A 22,570-nucleotide genomic window follows, 5' to 3' on the forward strand; every position below is an offset into this window, starting at 1 on the left:
TGGAAGTGGAGGGCCTTACGAAAGATCTAAGAATCTTTTGTGTGGCCTTTCCTGGGTGATCCTTGAGCCCTGTTATAGGCTCTTTAAACCACACATTGGGTCACGGAATAGAGCCCTAATATGCTAAAATGTACTAAAAGACTCCCTTTAAGGGAGTTCTAGGGTCCTTTCAGAAAGTGTAACCTCTTGACAACCATGGCAGCAAACTAGCACAATCCGTGGCTGCAAAGGGCACAAATAATTAAGCGACCGGGCAGCACGATTGATCCCCGTATTGTTCGTGCGGCCACCTCTAGCCACTTAAATACATTGCTATCAGCCACCCATCCCTGTTTACACAGGGAGATGTGCGGCCAATAAACAATGATTTATAGGGCTTTACAAGATGCAATTAACCGATGAGCGGGTGTTTTCCCTCTTTTACGCAGGCTGATTAGCGATCAATGAGTGTTTCTGTCAATGCTCATTCCTCATAATTGGCCCAAAGGGACCCTTACTCCTTAAGGGCCAGTTCACACAGTGTGCGCACCTCCCGACGATTTTACTTTGTGTGAACTGGCCCTAAGGAAATAAAGAATGTGAAGAAAGTGGAATGAATTTAAAGCAACTTATTGCAGTTGATTCAAAATTCTTAAGGGGAAGGGGATAGAAGCCAACAATTGACGTCTTGGCCAAATAGGCATATGGGAAGACCCAGCAAAGAATAAATTGACCACCAACGACAAGCTATATTGACTGAGGCTGTGAGCACACCAGTGGGTCTTCAAAATACAAAAAGGCAATTCCAAAAACAGGATAGGGACAATAAGAATACATACATATTTAACATGAGCAAGGCATGGATATGTGCATAGAGATGACATTTGACCATTACTGCCAAATACTCAATTTACCATAAGCCACTGGGGAATTTTCTTATGCTTTTATCAGTTATATAATTTTACTCTGTACTAAAAAGAATTGTGCACATTCTTAGTATGGTACAAGAAGCATTTATAAGTACCCCATGTGTATAGTAAATGTCACCACCAAAGCAAATTACAGTATTTCTTACTACTAAGGTATAATAAAAAGCACAGATACAGCAGTTCACCATATTTGTTATTAACCCCATGGCTGTAGTAAAGCTTATTGTACTTAAAAGCTGCAAATTATAATTGAAACATACAAATCAACATTGATGGCCCTATTTACTTGGTGGCGTAAATCCGTATAAGGCCGGGTTCACACAGTGTAGGACACCGGCCGTTCTGTTACCCGGTCATATCACAGAACGGCCAGTGTCTGTGAAGATCATCCCGGCCGTTACTGCAGTACTGGCCGGATGAACTTCATTTATGCTTAATTGGGATGCGGGCGAATCCGCGTGCACCCTCATCCCAGTTCACCATAGCACACAATAGAGGCTGCGGCCAGAGGCGCACTCTCCATTGTGTGAACAGTTAGTAGTTTGCAGCCGCTATTCAATTAAAAGTGGCCACACAAAACTGACTATGTGTATACACTCTGGCTGTAATGCAATGTACAAAATTTCTATTAATCACGGACTTTGTTACAACGGCCTTGACTAATAGAAATTTTGTGTTGTGCGAACTTAGCCTACAAGGATGAAAACTAAATGTTTTTTTTTGTGTATTACATAGAACATGGTTTCCATGTACTATATATATGGGGTGAAGCTTTTAGTTCTTTAGGGCCAAAAGAGAAGACTGCAATCTATCTGTACAAAACATGGACACATTCACTTTGATTGCATTGTAATATTTTGTTTTATCATGACATACCATGTTTATTATTAGTAGGATCCAAAACTTTATATGCTTTCGTGACAGCTTTGCAAACAGCCTTAGGCTATGTTCACACTACGTAAGTCTCCGGACGTAGCGCGTTCCGTGAATAAGTGGCCGGAGATTTACGTAGTTTGCGTACAATGGAAAGTATACGATGTACGGCTGCACAGTTCACACTGCGTACGAACTAACGCCCGGATCATACGCGACGCCGTAAAAAATGAACCAGACCATTGTTTGAGGACGAAAATGCCGTAGCTTACGCCTGTAGCGTAACATGCGGTCCCGTACGTAGTGGCGATTTCTTCATTTTTCCACTTTTCTTTGCCGATCCAAAAGGTTCTGTGGGGTGTCCGGGGCTAGCTGAAGATTTCCAAGTAAAAGACCGCTGTCCGCTACGTAGGGCGCTCGAGTAGCGTAAGTAGACTACGGGCATAAGTTTGCGGTCCGTACGTAGCGGGCCGCAACTTGCGTAAATTCCCGGCCGGAGTTTTAACACGTATATACGTAGTGTGAACATAGCCTTAAAGTAGTTCCCACTTAGTTGGTTTAGTAGTTATTTATATGTACATCATAGTTTGAGTAATACATATAACATATATGATTTTATTATTTTCTTTTAGTGTGATGATAAATGTGTGAAAGCCTATGTGCATATGGGAAGAGCTCATCTGGGTCTCAAAAACTATGAGGAGGTAAGCCTTACCCAATAATCTGGCAATAGCTGCCTTAGAGGCAATCTTAGTGAGAATGAAAGTTTCAATAGTCAAAGGATGTTCATGTTACAGTTATAGCAAATAAAAGTTATTGTATAATGGAAAGTTACTCCCATATAGTTTACAAGTAACCCCATTTCAGTTATTGAGTTTTTTTTTTTATTATTTAATTTAATTAAATTATTTAATTATTCGGAGCAATGCTCATCTGTCCTGGATATGTTCCGGTTTTTGTTATAGCAATCTTGTAGCAAAGCTGTACATCTCTGTTGTCATCACAGGGCCTGGACCTTTACCTTTAAATAAATAATGGTGGTTTCTGGTCAATGCATGCAATTAGAGATCTGGACGTGTAGTAAATAACATAAATAAGGAGCTGCAATAAAAAGTCTACCCACACCTAATCACTACATATATAAATCAGTATATATCAATTAGGTCAGTTTTTAAAGGTTGCTGATCTGTACTGATATATACTGTACCCTATAGGGAGCAAATTATAAGATGCATCACCATAAAACATATAGTATGGTATATAAGAACTGCGGCTGTATACACATCTGTGTGCACATTTATTGTATTTCTCTTATAATACCGTATCTCATATTAACAATCTGTTTTTAAATCAATGTGTAGTTAGAATTCATGGGTTCTGAGACGGTCCCTCACCACCTTAGGGTTGTACAACCAAACAACAGCAAAAGTAGCAATTCAAGATTTGGATAATACCGCCATATATTAGAGAACCCACATAGTACTGATACATAACAGAAAGCTACCGACTTGTTTTACCCTATATAAAGGTTTTGCAGCTAAGTGGGCAACCTCAACATCTGGGCCCCAGAGCAGTTACATGGCTGCTATGCTATAGTTACACCCATGTTTGTAAATATGGGCGTAAGTTTGTTACCACCGACACCTGTCTGCAATTACTGGCAGCGGACTTCCATCAGGGGTCCAATCAGGACCACAGAACAGGGGTGATGAATGGTTGTTAGGGTTGCCAGGGGGTAATACTTCCATTGCGGCCTCAGTCTCTGCTGATTCTACTGGTTTCACATGTCGCTGCAATGCTGTACAGATCACTTTACAGCATCCTCCTCTTATCATCACAGACACAACAGCGAGTCTCAGCTTAGTTTTAGCCCCAGTGATGAAAGTGAAAACTGCAATATTTCAGGAGTGTTTTATAATATCGATAGAAAAATGGAAAATTAGAAGAAACTTCACCAATATTTCTTAAAAATATATGTTTAACAAAAAAAAAACAAAAAAAAAAACAATTTAAACAATAGGTCACTTTCTGATGACACATTGCCTTTTAAGGCTGCGTTCACACTACGTATATTTCAGTCAGTATATTTCAGTCAGTATTGCAACCAAAACCAGGAGTGGATTAAAAACACAGAAAGGATCTGTTCACACAATGTTGAAATTGAGTGGATGGCCGCCATATAACAGTAAATAACGGCCATTATTTCAATATAACAGCCGTTGTTTTAAAATAACAGCAAATATTTGCCATTAAATGGCGGCCATCCACTCAATTTCAACATTATGTGAACAGAGCCTTTCTGTGTTTTCAATCCACTCCTGGTTTTGGTTGCAATACTGACTGAAATATACATATACTGACTGAAATATACGTATAAAAAGTTTTTTAAAAATACAAAATCACCCGCTTTTTCCTATTTTTCAAATAAAATACATAAACAACAACAAAAAGTTTGATATTGCCTCATGCAGAATTGGCCGAATTATTAAAAGAAACTATTGTTGATCTTGCATGGTGATGACACCAAATGCCAGAATTGGAATAAAAAGCAAATAAAATGTCTCATCCACCTAAGTTTGTTCCCCCAAAAAACTGAACATTGTAGCACTAAAATAAGCCTTTGTCTCCACAGACAAAAAAATGACGAGGTTATAGAAGTCAGAATATGGTAATTCAAAACCATAGTTTGTTCTAAAAACTTATTTTTTTTTAAATTAGGAAAGAAGCGCCATAAATATATAAACTGCCCATCATGTTGAGGAATTAGAAGTTTGCCAAAAAATTTGTATGGGGGGAAGGGGTTAGGGCAATGCAATGTGTGTGTAAACATCTCTTTCCCATAGGCAAGAAAATGTTATAAGAAGATTACTGACATAGACTTTGCCAAGGAGAAACTTATGCAAGGTAAGTGACTCTTACGATCACATTATTATTCCCCAAAAATTAAAACTTAAAATAAATGAATGAATGAATATATATATATACACGCACATACAGTGGTGCCTTGGATTACGAGCATAATTTGTTCCGGGACTATGCTTGTAATCCAAATCCACTCTTAAACCAAAGCAAATTTTCCCATAAGAAATCATAGAAATGTAGACAATTGGTTCCACAGCCCAAAAATAATGATTTATTATTCTGAATAACATGTAAAACTAATAAAACAAACATTCAGAAACAGCAGAATATGTGATATTATAAATTATTGTACAGTAATGAAGAGGATAAGAAACACAAGGGCTGACAGAGACTGCAGGGAGCATGGAGGAATGAGCAGGGCAGATATGTGCACATGCATGCAGCACTCTCTGGGGAGAGAGAGGTTACAGCTACGGAGAGATTACCTCCATAGTCCTGTCCTCTTATGTAAACCCCAGCCTGAAGTGGATCTGCTATGATTTGGAAGGTGAGGGAGACTTCCTGCGTCAGAGTACAGAGCTGTAGACCCCGCTATGCAGACCATGACTCTTCCCCACTCCCGCTCCCACCCAGTACAGGGAGCTCTTAAACCAAAACAATGCTCTCAAACCAAGTTACTCTTAAACCAGATTTATCAAACATGGTGTAAAGTGAAATGGCCCCTAGCAACCAATCAGATCCCACTTTTCATTCCTCACAGACTCTTTGGAAAAAATGAAAGGTGGAATCTGATTGGTTGCTAGGGGCACCTGAGCCAGTTTCACTTTACACCATGTTTGATAAATCCCCCCCCCCAGTATTCACTGTGCTTTTAACAGTGACAGACTGCTCTTGTAAAGTGTACAACTAGCTCGCCAGAGGATCATCTAATGGCAGATGATTGTAATTGTATTTCTTATCATTTACTTTTTCATGTCATGAAACATGTCAAAAGTTTTTAACAGAGGAGATCTGACCTGCTCTAACCCTCCATCAATCAGCACAGCGAACCCTATAGAATTATTATAGAACCAACTGGGCGAGAATGAGACAACCCGGGGGTGAAATGTGCTATAACACATACTTCTGTTTGCTTGCTCTCCTGCAGCTCCTATAAACCTAAATGGGCAAAACTTTTGACCTACCTCTGAGACATGTCATAATTTTTTATTACTATTATTATTATTATTTTTTTTTTTACGTTTTACGTTAAAGTATGGTGCTATTTTATTTATTTGCTTATCTAGCTCCAGTAAAACCACTGTTTAGTTCCCACAAGAGCTTAAGACTCTCAATAGGGTCTGGCAATAGCTTATACTCTTCTTCCCATTAAAATAAACTTGCATGCTCAGCCAGGTCAAGAGGGCATGTACATAATGCAGAAATAGCTGCTGGCCAAGATCGCATTTGGCTTGGAGTGTGGAGCACAGCACATACACATAAATATAGAGAATGGGACTTAGTAGAGGATATTTTTCACATTTTATAGGATGACTGTAAGTGCATACATTACTCGCAGCTTTAATTTCTGTAAACGCCAGGTCACCACTTCTAGATGAATAATCTAGCTGTATTTATAGCTGGCTGTACATAAATATGCTTCTCATACAGACTTTATCCTATTAAACACATGGGGAGAGGAGACTACTGAAGTCCTTCATTTACTTTGACATCCTGTATTTTAAGATAAGCCTGAGAGGTTTCTCTCCCTAGTACATAAATCTCTAACCCTCAGGCCTTTGCTGTATATGCCATCCCCCACTCTGCGAGAGTCGCTACACAATTGGTCATGTGGTATCCCATAGAGTAAGAAATAAGGTCAGTCTCACAGCTATAAAAAATAAAGATTAGCTGGATTCTTTCCTCAGGATGCCTTGGCTGTAATCAGCTCACTGCCCGCAGTGTTCCTTTATGGAATTGTCTTTGGTCTTTTCCTTTTAAAGGGAACCTGTCACCCGGCATTCCGATGCTGAGCCCGCCCGACACCCTGGTGCAGCCCCGGATACTTACCCTTTGCTGCAAGTCCCGCTCCTGGACCCAGTCCCAGGACGGAGATATCGCCGTCGGCAGCCAGAGATGAGTCTGACGCATCGGACTCATGTCATGTAATTTGCATACAGCGCGCTCACCTTCAGGCGCTGATATCTCCATCCAGGGGCCGGGTCCAGAGCAGGACTTGCAGCAAAGGGTAAGTATCCAGGGCTGCACCGGGGGGTCGGGTTAAGCGGCGGAATGCCGGGTGACAGGTTCCCTTTAAGATTGCAGTAAAATATCACAACAACTATTTGTAGTATATACAAACATATTCGAAGTGTATCTTAAAGTGTGATTTTTAACCCCTTCATGACCAAAGGGGATTGATGCCCAGATGTCAAGGTAAAATTGGACCAATGTTCGTCCTCACTTTCTAAGAGCCATAACGCTTTTATTTTTCTACCTATGAGGATGTTTAGGGGGGGGGGGGGGGTCATTTTTTGTGCCACGATCTATAGTTTTTATTGGCATCAAATTAGTGTAAAGAACATTTGCAGTAATGCCGATCTGACAGGACAGAGGTAAGTATTTTACCTCCACCTGGTAGGGAAAGTGATTGGGAACCCACAGCAATGCTGCAAGGGTCCTGATCAGTCAGTGACAGGTGCTTATCCTGTCACTGCCTTCCTTAAATGCAGCAATTACTATAGATCATGGCGTTTAAGGGGTTAATGACAGGTAGCTGCGTGATCATTCTGCCATTCATTATCTCTGGCATTCATTATCTCTGGCTCCTGAGACACTAATGTGTGTGAGACAGATCACATTGAAGTGACCCCGCACACATTAAAACCCCTTCAGAACAGGAACTTTTATATGTGTTCCTACTGCATGGAGAAGGTATATGTACGTATTGCTGATGTGAAGGGGTTAAATTTTTATATATTTAACAACTAGAGATGAGCGCAACTCGAGCATGCTCGAGTCTAATTGCTTGGCATTTCATTACCAGTGGCTGAAGAAGTTAGATGCAACCCTAGGGAGTCCAGAAACCATGGATACAGCCTGAGGCCGGGTTCACACGCTATATGATACCGGCCGTTTTGTGACCCAGCTGGGTCCCATCCCATCAGGGAAAAAAATTCCTTCCCGACTCCGATGGCAATCAGAATAATCCCTGGATGCAAAGATCATTCCGGCCGGTACTGCAGTACCGCCCGGGAATCTAGTCCTCTTAACTTTTAATATTATATTTTTTAAGAAGCGTCCAGCACCAGAAATACTAGTAGTTTGGTGCGTATTACGGCAATGATAAAATATTTCCATCTACCATTGGTCCTAATCATGCAAAGGAAAAAGGAATTCTCGAAATGATTGTACATTCTTTGATCTGTAATCAATTATCTATTCAATATATTTATCATTACAAAGATGCTAATAGTGTGTGTAAGTCCTGATGAGGTTCTAATGAGTCCTGTGTCTTTATATCTCACAGGTTACCTGAATCAAGTGGACTTCCAGGAGAAGAAGGACATGGAAGAGCAGAAAGCCGTGCAGGATCTAGAAGCTGGAGTAGAAGATGTAGTATCTATTACACAGCTGCTTACAAAACTATCCAAAGCTGAGCAGAGTCCTCTCTATTACTCTGGAGGGATACGGCTTCTAGTTCAAGCTGTAAACGACTGTGAGTGTTTATTAATATGTATATTTAGCTCACCTGAATTCAGGTCTCAGAGTTTTGTAGTTTCTACTCCACCTCATCACTAGAGTTATTATGTATAATGCATATTATTGTCTTGATAGGAAAACGAACATCAACCATTGGAGTTTAGCACCCAACTCATGTAAAGACTTTTCCCATCAGAGTGCTACCTAGGTCACTGTACCTAGGGCCACATATACCTCCAACAGGTCATAATGTGATTACTCATAGGGGAACACCTGTAGTAATTACTGATACATTGACCACAACACAGATTCAATTGCAGGAAACCCGCTATACATTACCCATGTAGGAACGTTTAAGTATGTTGTTTAAAATGCTGGTTTAGAGAAACGCACTGAATGTGCAGAATTGTGGCCTGAAACTGAATGTCCAGCATGTATGAGATGGAGAATACCTTTTCTATGTACTGTAGGAAGGAATCTTATGCTATTCTAAGTAGAGTATAAAGGTATCATCCCATCCCTCTTGTATTCCATCTTGTATTCAGTAGACATTAGGCAAGTAAGATATTGGAAGGGGGAGGCATGACTCCAATCTGGGGGGGGGGGGGGGGGGAAGCAGCCATGTTATTGTCTTGTTTACTTTGTTCTATGGTTGTCCCAATGGACTAAATTTTTTTTTCTCTCTCTTTTTTTCTAACCCAGGTACGGCACAAACTTTATTTAGAACAAATAATGGATTCAGTATTATAGCAGACAACAGTGTAATAAATAGGTAAGAATCACAGAACTCACATAATGGTCCTTAAATACGATTTTGGGATAATGGGATAACTATAGAAGCTGTTAGAATCTTGGTTATGATGCTGATAGGTTGCTAGAATGCAGAACTAGGCTTTACCTTTAGCAGTTGCTTTTATTTGATCCAAAAATCACTCCTAGTACTCAGATACCCCCACGAGGACAGATTTGACAGTCGCACAGGCCCAAAGCGAATGGCAACTTGCTATTAGAAGTTACTGGCTGAAAGGAGTAGTAGTCTAGCAGAATAGCCAAGACAATGTGTAAACAACGGGACAACAGGAACACTGACTAAAGGAAACATCCAACAATAGCAGGACCCCCCCCCCAATCCATGTGGGACATACTTGACAAGACATACAGTCTGACACAGCAAAACACAATATCAAGAAAGAAAACCAATATGAAACACAATGGCCGTATGGTAGTCTGCAAACTAAACATATCAATTCATCCTTATGCACAATGTGAAAACTATAGATACAGCTCAGAAGAAGACAATCATTACCAATCAATATGACCAGGCCTTTAAACCAAGAAATTGATCCATTATAGAGACAGAATAATCACCTCATACAAAACACAACAAAAACGCAGCATGGGCCCATTACATGGCAAAGACTAAAACTGCTACCGGCAACAGAACAAACATTGAAGATGATATGGCAGAAGAAGTTCTGCCCAGTGCATAATACCATAATACCTACAATCAAGGGGGTCCTCGGCGGTGTAGTTACTGTTATTATGAAGACGGGCGGAAGTGAATATGTATTATTCAGAGACCAAGTAGTAGGGAAAAGATTAAAGTATTTGTAGGTATTTCATGCCCTGGTGGAGCTGGAGCCTACTATTAATGTAAATGCATCTTTATGTTCATGTAAGAACTCATTCACATTCTATTGGTTTTCAGGAACGTACACTCTAAGCAAAAAGATACAATGGTAGCTGACTTGTGTCTTTCTGTCCTGTCCTTATGGAAAGTAGTCTGCAATGGAAATGGTAAGTGACCACATTAGGGACATAGCATTTTCCTTTGATTGATCAATATTATATTCTTTATAGACCTCCGGGACTATGTGAAAACATTCCTTTAATGGCTGGTGTTCTAAATGACTGTTATTTTCTATGGTAGAAGAGAACCAGCGAGTACTGATCAGTCACCCTAATGCGAGCAGCCAGATCTTTGTGATGCTGACCTCGAAGATCCCTGAGATACAGAACAAGACTTTGGATCTTTTAAATGTGTATTCCGCACAAGGAGACGGAAGATCATTGCTTCTGAAACACTTAAACCCATCTAGGTATGTACATATGTTCCATGATTTCTGTAAAATATAGTGTCTCGAGAGGGCAATCAGTAGTAATGGCTAGGTATCCTAGCATAGAGATTGTATTGTATACAAGACTTCATATTCAAAGGAAAAAATGGAGGCCTTCTTAGAGCCTTATAAATAATATACTTATAGTCTGTTATTAACTGAATTTTCAGGATAGTAGACCAGTGGGAAAAAAAAATACGAGTGCATTGTTCATACAAGCTTAAATGTATAAGTCCGATAACTGTAAAGGTCACAAGTGATGGCAGAGTAATAACTAAGGTTGATTGTCCAACATTTAGTGTATTGAAAAAGATCACTCTAAACATAATATTCATACTGAGCAGAGAAACACTACTTCTGCCCCCAAACACTTTTTGATCCTGTTCCTGGAAAGGTATAATAACACTGATGACTCTTGCAGTAGCTGGTGTGTGTGTGTGTGTGGGGGGGGGGGGGGGGAGGGGTCAAGCTCAGGTTGGCTGCACCTCCTTACCTTCTTTTCTATGTGTGAACCTATACAGGCTGCCACCTCTTCATAACTACATTAAATTTTGTATTTTCTAATTTTTACCTCTAAACTCAGAGTATAAGGCTGGGGTAAATTCTGCTTTCTAAGCTTTCTTAGGTACCTCCATGGTAGGTTCCCTGAAAAATTCTGGATGAGATAGCCTGGCATGCTGCATATTACCCATTAAAATTAGAGATACAATATTGGAACCCCCAAAGGGCCCCAAAATGTCTGCCGTGCATGTTGAAGTTTAGATTACAATGGTATTCTAGTCGCTTGAGTATCAGGGTATTCAAGATTCTAACCAAGTACCACATGGTGTAAAATAACAAGTCTTCTCTCTGCATGTTTGGTGGCTTAAGTCAGCCAATAAACACGTGGGGAAGGGGCTGGCACATCCTGCTATTCTGCACCCATGTTGGCATAGCAGTGATAGGCTGGCTGCATCAGGTGACCTGAGCGTATATACAATATACCAGTATACTGATGCCGATAGTGGTACAGTGGCCCCCCGATACAATATTACAGTATACTGATGTTGATAGTGGTACAGTATTCTGATACTAGTGTATAACATAGTATTACATTTTACCCATATACTGTACATATTTCAGAGCAGGAGCAATTCTTTACAGTGCTTTTCATTTTCCATTTGCTTTTGTGCATATGGAAGGGGAAGCCCCCTATGATAAGGGGTTGTATGAGCTTTTTTCCACCCAGAAACAGCATCACATTTGCCCATGCATCTCCAGTTTTGCAGCTTTGCTCTATTCAAAGCGAGTTGGCCTAAGCGGCAGTACCACACTCATCCTATGACTAGGAACAGTGTTATTTCTGGAAGAAAGCAGTCATCCTTTTTTCTGATCTCCTACCACTTTCCTTAGCCTAAGATTACACACATACCGCTACTGAAGAACAGGAGTAAAGATAACTACTGTGTACTATGGCAAATCCGCCTAACATTGGGCACAGTTTGCACCGAAAACTGGTTTACTTAACTCACTCAGCATTGTCTATGCATAGGTTTTTGATACTTTTCTGCCAGGTCCACCAGAAGGAACATACACCTTTAATAACTCCCTTCTTCCCCCTGTCCTCCCCATACACAGGAATGGTCAGCAAGGCTGATCCTGTGTTCCTGTGTTCTCCATGGTGAGAGGTAAGCCACAGCCAGACTGCTCTGGTTGAGATAATAAAGGGGTTGAGTAGTGATTTTGCCCTCACGTCAGACCCCTATCTCCACCAACATCATCTGTCAGTGGAGCATTGGGAGAGCCCCATACACTCTATACTCTTGACTGTACCTGCAGCTGGCGGCAGGTTTTGTCGTCAGTATAAAGTGTTTGGAGACCTTTAGAAACGTTGATAAATCCGGCGCATTTAAAGACTTTCTAGTTTAAAGAGCTTTTCCAGGAATATGCTATCCGGTGGATAGGCTATCAGTAGTTGATATGATATGATATGATACACAGCGTCCCCATCCACTCTTCTCTGAGAATGGAGTTAGAAGTAGTTGGCTTTGTACTAGCGGCGGTGCATAGGCTATCAATAGTTTTTCCCTGGAAAAAAGTTTACAATATCATAGCAAATTACATTGTTTTAGTAATGTAAGTAATTGTTTAGTAATGACAGGATGTCTCCCCCCCCCCCTAGAAAAGGGTTTTTAGCCCTGTTGGGAAAAATGATCAACTATCTCTATTATAAATAGAGTGAAGCAGCTGGGCGTTTTGTGAACTTCGCAAATTTTGGGTCAAACTCATTAATATTTGCAAATTGAACCTTAACGAATCTCAATAGAAGAGCCGAACTATAGTAGCTACTAGGACTACTACAGAAGGGCAAATTTGTTAAGGTATGTATGTACAAGTGTCAAAAATTTAAAAATCACAATTTCCAAAAAAATTTCAATCAGCCAGTCAATCATCCAATTTCCATCATGGACAGCAATGAACATCGGCGGAACAGGGGCATAACATTAACTGTCATAGGACAACAGTGGATATTGGTAAATGAGCGGCGTAAAGTGACACTCTCTAAAATTTTTAGAACACAGTAGGAGTGGAGTGCAAGCACTGATTATGTAAGGCACGCACTTAGTTCAATGATCCCATTAAATTGGTATAACTCAATAGGAGTTTACAGTGCCCAGTGAGTGAATAATATAGACTGTTTCTTCACTGGTCCCAATAAATTCCTAGAGGCACCCACTTACTTGGTAAACTGGACACTTGGTTGGCATCTACAACAAACAATCCCCACAATCAGCCCTCCTCTCTTCTCTGTCCCTGTATCACTCTGTTAGTCTCTCCCTCCTCTGCTCTAGCTGCCTGCTGCCATTGTGCTCTCTCCTCCACACACAGCCGACTGGCTACCTCTTTAAAGAAACCGCCTTATATAGAAGGTGAGGGGGAGGTGCTGACATCTCCGAGGGGCCTGCAGCTGATTGGATGGGTGCTAGGGATTATGGTTAATCCCTTTTTTCCACCCAGTGACCCTCCAGACAGCTAAAGTGTGAGTGCCATGTTTTTTTGCAAATCTCTTAAAGAGAACCTATCACCTAAAAATCACTGTCCCTATTATTAAAGGTCCCCTCTCCCTAAGTCTATTCCTGAAGATACAGACTGCCTTAGCAGTCTGTATCTTATTCTTTACCTAATCCTCTTCTTCGGTGTAGTAATGCCAGGGCGCCACCATCTTAATAACGTCACGCTGGAACGCACGTGCGTTCCAGCGTGACATCATCAAGATGGCGGCGGCCGGCATTACTGCACCGGAACAAAGAAGTAGGTAAAGTATAAGATACAGACTGCAAATGCAGTCTGTATCTTTATGAAGTCTATTTATGAAGAAAGACTGCATTTGCAGTCTGTATCTTATACTTTGCCTAATCCACTTGTTCCGGTGGAGCAAGGCCGGTGCCGCCATCTTGATGACGTCACTTTGCGTTCCACCGCTGGAACGCAAGTGACGTATTCAAGATGGCGGCGGCCAGCCTTGCTGTACCAAACAAGAGGATGAGGTAAAGTATAAGATACAGACTGCAAAGGCAGTCTGTATCTTCATTTTGTCTATTTATGAAGATACAGACTGCTTTTGCAGTCTGTATCTTATACTTTACCCAATCCTCTTGTCCGCTGCCGGGCGCCGCCATCTTAATTTATTCACTTGCGTTCCAGTGGTGGAACGCAAAGTGACGTCATCAATATGGCAACGCCCCCGGCATTGCTGCCGCTCTGCATGACGGGAGCTTCCTGTCTCGCGCCGTCTCTTTTGAAAAGAGTCGGCGCGAGACAGGAAAGTAAAGTGTGTATACCTCAAAAACACAGCTATAAAAATAATTAAGTGTATTTGCAAATATTAATAAAATTTAAATTTACAGCTAATTAGCAAAAAAAAATAAAAAAAAAAAAAAAAAAAATTTTTGCATTTCGGCAATGATTGGTTCTCTTTAACAAATCAGCATCAACAGATTCACAAAATGAATCGAATTGAGGCTATGTTCACAAGTTGTATGACATCGGCCGTTCTGTGACTCGGCCAGGTCACAGTACAGGCGGTGTCAGAGAAGATCATTAGTGTCTTTAGAAGATCTTTAGTGTCAGTTTTTTTATGACGCCGCTAGAGATCCCGGCCGGAGTGTATACTATGTGTATACACTCAGGCCGGGATTCCATAGAAGGCAGCACTACTTAAGCTACATAGCAATCATGGCTGTTGTTGCAAATATTCAACAACGGCCGTGATTACTACATAGCTTACGTAGTGTGATCATAGCTTCGCTCATCTCTAATGTCTATGTTTGCACCATACCGTATTTCTTGAAAGCTGTCTGTCCTCATCCTAGACATATATATGCCTTATTCTGGTGCAGGCCATAGAATAAATCTGCTTTATACATCAGTTAGGCAATGTGCACGTGAAGTCTGTACATCATGTACCACAGTTCTGCACAATGTGCACACTGTTTAGACTATTTTTACTATGGTCTTCTTTTGGGACTTCACAAGCCTTCACTGGATGATTAATGTCTCTTAGACAAAGACCGTCTAGACTGGCACAAGGAGGTATTCTTTCTAATGTTAACGTTTAATAGAATTCTCTACAAGGCTCTATGCCACTTTTTAAAGCATTTTAAGTCGAGACAATGTCTAAAAGCAATTGACAAATTTTTCCATTGGCTCTTTCAAACAGACAAAAGTACATAATAGGTCTCAGGGTAAAACTTCAGTAAGTGCAGACAGTGTGAAGGCTATGATGAAGCTTTTTTGAACAGTTCATAAAAAAGTAATTTTCCATCTAAAATTCTGAGCTGTAATTCCAGAAAAATAGATTTGTACTTCATCATGTTCATCATATTCCGTCAGAGAGGTATGGGACACTGGGATAATGTGCTGACCTCAACCTGCACTTAAAGAATATTTTGATTAACTCGGTGTCCGTTCTATGTCCATCAGATGCATCCAGCAGTGATCGGACGTAATTTGCTCTTCAAAGGGTTTCACTGTCTATATAACAAAGGGAACAGGAACCAGATGAAATCACAATCACTTTTTATTCATAATTCCAGCCGAGGCATTTTTAAAATTGATAGAGGAATGCTCCCGCTGTGTCTGACGGTAGAAAAAAAAAATGTTAAGTGCTATAGAACCGACAGCCGAGCTCACAAAGAGACAGAATGTACAATGCAGCCCGGAGAATCATAAAACAATATCATAAATTGCTAATTGATTCTTGGGGGAGAGAAGAAAAGTTTAAATACAGTGAAAAGTTGAATAAGGTTGCAAATAAATTTAGGTGAATGCTTCTCATATTAGGCTTCTACAAATGCTGCAAATATTTAGGAATGAAAATAGTCACCCAGCTTTTATACATTCAGATCACAGATATGACATATAACAATGACTGTCTAATAGCTCAGTATTCTGGCTTTGTGAAACATCTCTTAAACAAATAAAAGAATATTATTAAGGGTATAAACCCACACACCGTATACACAGCGTATTTACTGCTGCGATACGCAGCGAATACGCAGCAAAAACGCAACAAATACGCAACAAAAACGCAGCAGATTAGATCTAAATAACTGAACTCAGCATTAAATCTTCACCATCAAACTGCTGCGTATTTGCTGCGTATTTGTTGCGTATTTGTTGCGTATTTGCTGCATATACGGTGTGTGGGTTTGTACCCTAAAGAGGTATTCTTACCACGAAAAAGTCAGCTCACCTCGAGTCTGTGGACAACTTGCCATTAACTGAAGTGGGTGGAGGGGTGTGTGTGTGTGTGTGCACAGATCCCAACGGTAGCCAGTGGTAAATTCACAATAGAAACAAAAAGATTCGGTATATCAGCCAGCACTCCCAGACATGTAAGAAATTCTGGGTTAAAACGTAACTTTTAAATTATCATTGGAGCTAAAATCACAATACCAACGCGTTTTGCGCCATTGCACTTAATTATGGTTACCATGATTGAGTGCCATGGTGTGAAACCCGTTGGTCTAGTGATTTTAGCTGCACTGATGAATTAAAAGTAACGTTTGAGTCACTCTAATTAAAACCTTTGTGGTAAATTGTGGTAAATTTAGTTGATTAGACATGATCTGAAGAGACAACGCCTGGTCTATATAAGGGCTCACAGCTGACAATACACATCAAAGGAAACACCAAGCCATAAACATAAAACATAAACATAAAACATAAACATAAAAGAAAATAAGGGTCTGAAGAGTTTCCAAATGCACTGGGCCTCATTTACTAACAATTTGTCAATTTTAAGCTGTTATGCTGTCGGTTGTGTTTTTTCTTTTGCGCTTGTCCATAGTAAATTCAGAAGGTTTTTTACAGGACAAAACTAAATCCCTGACCATTCCGCCACAATAGAATTGATAGGTTTTTTTAAAATAGCAATTTTCGCACACCTTAAGTACATGTGTTGGAACACTAAACCGACAGGGAAAGTGGACAAAAACCCAACAATTTGCTGCTGGGAACACATTAGTAAATCAGCCCCACTGTGTTTGTTTTAGAAATGCAAATTATAAGGTGTTTTCATTCTTTTCAGTATAATAGACCAGGAAAACATATTCCATTAATAAAAATAATTTCTCATTTTTATGAGATATGTTGCTTGAAGCCAAGATGTTCATCTACCGTATTTTCCTGCATATAAGGCGACTGGGCGTATAAGACAACCCATGACTTTCAAGAAGATTGTCAGGGGTTATCCTTATATGCCGGGAAATGTTAACCCCTGCCTGCAGCCCCAGGCAGGGGTTAACTGCAGCTAAATAAAAAAAAAACTGTCAACTCACCTGGAGCCTGTTTGCGCGTCTCCTGGCCCGTTCCACTGAACTGCGCCGGGGACCCCCGAAGCTCTCCCGAGCAGCCGAGCATGTCATCGGAGACACTTGGCTGCCGGGAGAGCTTCGGGAGAATGACAGAGGCTTTGGGTACTTCCGGAGCCTCCGTCATTCTCCTGAAACTCTCCCAGGAGCCGAGCGTTTCCGATGAGATGCTCGGCTGTTCGGGAGAGCTTCGGGGATGTACGTCACACTGCCTGCGCCAGGAATGGTCCAGAAGACGCACAGAGTTAACAGTTCTTTTTTTAAATTGGTCACCCCATTCGGTGGGGATGCAGTCATTTTTGAGCCCCCCCCACCATATTGGGCGACCATATCCAGCGTATAAGACGACCCTCGACTTCTAAGAAGATTTTTCGGGGTTAAAAAGTTGTCTTATATGCCGGAAAATACAGTATTTAAAAAAAGCGTTGTCTTGTGCCATATCTGTGATTTCTATACTTGTCAGGAAATAAAAAGCTGGATGTACTGAATTTCGCCAAGGATGTCATCCATAGGTAGCAGGATTTGACTCGCTAATGATGTCCGTGCAGCCCTTGCTGCCCGATAGTCAGCCCATGTAATTGCTTAGTAAACAAGCTCTGATCTATAAAGTTTACACTTTACACTAATCAGGCCGTGTAATGGGAATTGTTAGGGGTCCTAGAGTTTGGATTATAGTACACAATAGTATATTATCTTAGGTCTGGGATAAGTTTTGTTGTTCATATAAATGAAGTGACAAATGCAAACCCTCTGATTCGTATACCGACTTAAATTACTGCCTAGAGAATAATTTCGGGTATAATGTATTCTAAACATGGTTGTAATAATATATGTATATCCAAAATATAGGTGCTTTCCTAAGTGAGAATTTTCATATTTTATAGGCTGTTTGAAAGCCTCATCACATGTGGAAGATTAAAGGATGTAAGAGGATGTGCAGCAATGGATATATTATACAGTCTAACACAGGAGGAAAGGTAATGAAGGTTATTTTTCCCATTTTCCTATCTATTCATGTTCGCACACTGGTGAAAAGCTTTTAAAGATATATCATTTTGAATTCAGAAAGGAATAATGTGCTGTAAATATCTGTAGAAGCGTGGGGATTACTATGTGGTCTTTGATTTTTTTTTTTACTATGTGTCCTCAGGTTGCTTATTATTTCTTCAGAATGTTCCATATATCAGTTTTTTTTACTTCTATTTCTTTTTACTCCTGACTTTTGCCCTTTTTATAGGGAACCCCTGACCCTGGGCAGCCCCCTGACTTAACCCCACCCCTGGAGAGGGCCCCACATACATACCCGCTCCTGCATATCCTGCTCCCGGTGCCGTTACTGCCGCAGAGATGTGGCTGGCGGCTCATCTGTACACTCAATATGCAGATGAGCTGAGTCCGATGGCCATGGGAAATCACTGCTCCAGTGATCAAAAACTTTTAATAAAAAAACCTAAATTACTTATTTAAAAATCACACAATGGGGGAGATTATCAAACTGGTGTAAAATAGAATTGTCTTAGTTGCCCATAGCAAACAATCAGATTCCACCTTTCATTTTACAAAGGTCCTGTGATGAATGAAAAGTGGAATCTGATTGGTTGCTAGGGGCAACTAAGACAATTCTATTTTACACCAGTTTGATAAATCTCCCCCAATGTGTTTTTAGAGATTCTGTCTCTCGCCGTTGAAGTGTATCTACGATAACAATTAAAGACCTCTCCATTCTCTGTAGGTGGGAATATTTGCAATCCCTTTTATGTCCCCACTGTATGTCCTAGAGTCATGTCAAAAGTTTTGATCAGTAGGGGTATGGATGTTCAGTCCCACACCGATGGGTAGCACAAGCAGGAAAAGGCACATGGCTCAGCACTGCTTCTCCTCGCTCGGTGCATGTGCCAGGAGATGGTCCTATATACTTACAGTGCTGGGAACTGGGAGAACTCGGATGGGGTCTAAACACCTAGATCCCTGCTCAGAACTTTCTATATGTCCTTAGACATGTCAAATATTACTAATCACATTGGGTCTAAGGATTGAGATGCTGAGATACATCCTGGAGGATTGTGCAACAAAATACTCCACTGCCCGTCCAGCAGAACATCTGACTCTTTCGCTCTATAGAATATACTGAAGTAAACCAGTCGTATTTGATTGACAGCTGAGGAAAGACATGAACGCTGGAGGTGCAAGCCAAAACTTTTCATATGTTTGCATATGCCTCCTAAATAAATCCAGCAAAGGTTAGGTAAGACCAGCATACAGATACACTGGTCTCCTCCTGACTTCTTAACACGTCTGTCAACAGTTTTATTGGTTGGAAACTGCTAAAAGATTGTCTTAATGAAAAGTGTGAACAGAGTATTACCTAGATATTTTTGTTTTCCTTGTTTTGCGATCTTTCTTTATTGTCCTGTTCTAGCAGAATACATTGTTAGGTCCAAGACTGTTCTTCCAACTAATGAAAGAGATAGACGATGTGTGCTGTGTAGGAGAGAGAGCGGTTTAACACTTGTCAGTCTCCATTCTGTAACAACCAGTAATGTAAGTCTGTATTGAGGCGACAGGCTCAATTCAACATTATCCACCTGATGTGAACTTGGAAAGGTAGATATTTTAAGTTGAAAATTTGCGTGTACACTTGGGGATAGACAATTCTCTGCAAGTTTTCATGTTAAAGAACTTAGGCCTGTAATATCTCCACTTTGCATTCTTAGATGTTCTTCCTATTATTTAATTTGCAGGCTGAGATCGTATTTCAGAGCCAGCTTTCCATCAGAGTTACTACCCTCACTTATTTCTTTTTTGGTAAGAAAAACTATTTTAGATTCTTAATATTGTAAGCCGAGTCTCAATAAATGGGAATCATTTTGTTTGGGAAAACATTTGTTTTATGTAAATAATTCTTAGGACACGTCTTCTTCCCTTCAGAATTCTGCACAAAATGAATGCTAACATATGTAAAGATAGCCATAAATATCAGATAGCTGTTAGGATCACAGCTCTCTCCCCTGGCTCACCTGCCAGAGTGTCTTCTCTCTTTGGAACAAAATTGGACATGTGGAGATCCAACTACCTGATCTTCCTCCACCCTGACATCTACTGTCCGGGAAAATCTGGAAAGCCTCCATCCATGATTGGTCTTGCCACAGAAAGGCATAAAAGTGCTTTTTTTTCCAGTTGCCAAACTTTGAGAGGGGGTGCACCACTGGAATGAGAGAAGTAGGATGGTGGATTCAACTAAATGCCCACCATCCAGACAGCTCTGACAAAGCTGTTAGAACAGGGGTTAAAAACTTAATTTACCCGGGGGCCGTTGGAGGTAGAGTCTGGGTGAGGCTGGGCCGCATCAGGTTTTCCACAAGAAAAGCTTTTACAAAAACATTCCAATGTCATCAAATGTTTTTATCTTTTCATCTGTTAAAACCACATATAGTGGCTGACTAGAGAAATGTAACTATTATTATTCAGATTTAAATGTCTGTATTGACAGTTCCTTAACATTTAACTTTCTGATCATGAATGGAACACACACACACACACACACACACTGCCTGTCACCCCACCCCACACACACACTGCCTGACCCCCACCCTACACACACATACACTGCCTGACCCCCCCCACACACACACACTGCCTGACCCCCACCCCCCGCACACACACTGCCTGACCCCCACCCCACACACACACACTGCCTGACCCCCACCACACACACACATACACTGCCTGACCCCCCCACACACACACACACTGCCTGACCCCCACACACACACTGCCTGACCCCCACCACACACACACACACACACACACTGCCTGACCACCACCACACACACACACACACTGCCTGACCCCCCACCCCACACACACACACTGCCTGACCCCCCACCCCACACACACACACTGACTGACCCCCCACCCCACACACACACTGCCTTTTTCCAACCCCCACACACACACACACTGCCTGACCCCCACGCCACACACACACTGCCTGACCCCCACCACACACACACTGCCTGACCCCGACCACACACACACACACTTCCTGACCCCCACCACACACACATATCTTTTGCATTAAAGGGGTACTCCAGGCTGGGGGCCCCCATCCCAGAGTACCCCTCCAATGAACCAGCAGGCCAAGTGTCTATTCCCCTGTGGCCTCCCCCATGTCTCCTCTCCGGCCTCCTCCTTCTCCTTACCGGCCTCTTCCTTCTCCCCACCGGCATCCCCCTTTTCCCCTCCGGCATCCCCCTTCTCCCCTTCGGTATCCTACCTCTCCCCACCGGCCTCCACATCCCGGGCGCCGCGGCCTCCTCACCTCGGGTAGCAGCAGCAGCCTTACATACCGCCGACCCGACGTAGCGCTGTTAGAAAGCTGTTAGAACAGGGGTCTCAAACTCAATTTACCCGGGGGCCGCTGGAGGTAGAGTCTGGGTGAGGCTGGTTTCCACAAGAAAAGCTCTTAAAAACATTTGATGACATTGGAATGTTTTTGTATCTTTTCATCTGTTAAAACCACATATAGTTGCTGACTAGAGAAATGTAACTATTATTATTCAGATTCAAATGTCTGTATTGACAGTTCCTTAACATTTAACTTTTTGAACATGAATGGAACACACACACACACACACACACACACACACACACTGCCTGTCCCCCCACCCCACACACACACTGCCTGACCCCCACCCCACACACACATACACTGCCTGACCCCCACCCCACACATACACACACACACACACTGCCTGACCCCCCCCCCATACACACTGCCTGACCCCCACCACACACACACTGCCTGACCCCCACCACACACACACTGCCTGACCCCCACCACACACACACTGCCTGACCCCCACCACACACACATACACTGCCTGACCCCCACACACACACTGCCTGACCCCCACTACACACACTGCCTAACCCCCCACCCTACACACACACTGCCTGACCCCCACCACACACACACATCTTTTGCATTAAAGGAGTACTCCAGGCTGGGTGCCCCCATCCCAGAGTACCCCTCCAAGGAACCAGCAGGCCAAGTGTCTATTCCCCTGTGGCCTCCCCCATGTCTCCTCTTCGGCCTCCCCCTTCTCCCCACCGGCCTCCTCCTTCTCCCCACCGGCATCCCCCTTCTCCCCTTTGGCATCCTACCTCTCCTCACCGGCCTCCTCCTTCTGCCTACCGGCCTCCACATCCCAGGGTGCCGCGGCCTCCTCACCTCGGGAAGCAGCGGCAGCCTCACATACCGCCCACCCAACGT

General features: G+C 41.9%; 1 protein-coding gene across 1 annotated transcript in view; it reads left to right on the top strand.

Annotated features, from left to right (window-relative positions):
• The window catches only part of TTC12 (tetratricopeptide repeat domain 12), a 53,516-nt gene that overhangs the window by 18,417 nt on the left and 12,529 nt on the right, over positions 1–22,570 (top strand). Inside the window, exons 8-15 of the mRNA XM_069947749.1 lie at positions 2,414–2,485; positions 4,625–4,685; positions 8,152–8,340; positions 9,027–9,096; positions 10,033–10,121; positions 10,255–10,423; positions 18,180–18,272; positions 20,037–20,100. Coding sequence (XP_069803850.1) covers positions 2,414–2,485; positions 4,625–4,685; positions 8,152–8,340; positions 9,027–9,096; positions 10,033–10,121; positions 10,255–10,423; positions 18,180–18,272; positions 20,037–20,100 — 807 coding nt within the window. The remainder of the gene's footprint in view (positions 1–2,413; positions 2,486–4,624; positions 4,686–8,151; positions 8,341–9,026; positions 9,097–10,032; positions 10,122–10,254; positions 10,424–18,179; positions 18,273–20,036; positions 20,101–22,570) is intronic.

This window comes from Dendropsophus ebraccatus, chromosome 12, assembly GCF_027789765.1.
Source record: "Dendropsophus ebraccatus isolate aDenEbr1 chromosome 12, aDenEbr1.pat, whole genome shotgun sequence".
Classification (NCBI taxonomy): Eukaryota; Metazoa; Chordata; class Amphibia; order Anura; family Hylidae; genus Dendropsophus; species Dendropsophus ebraccatus.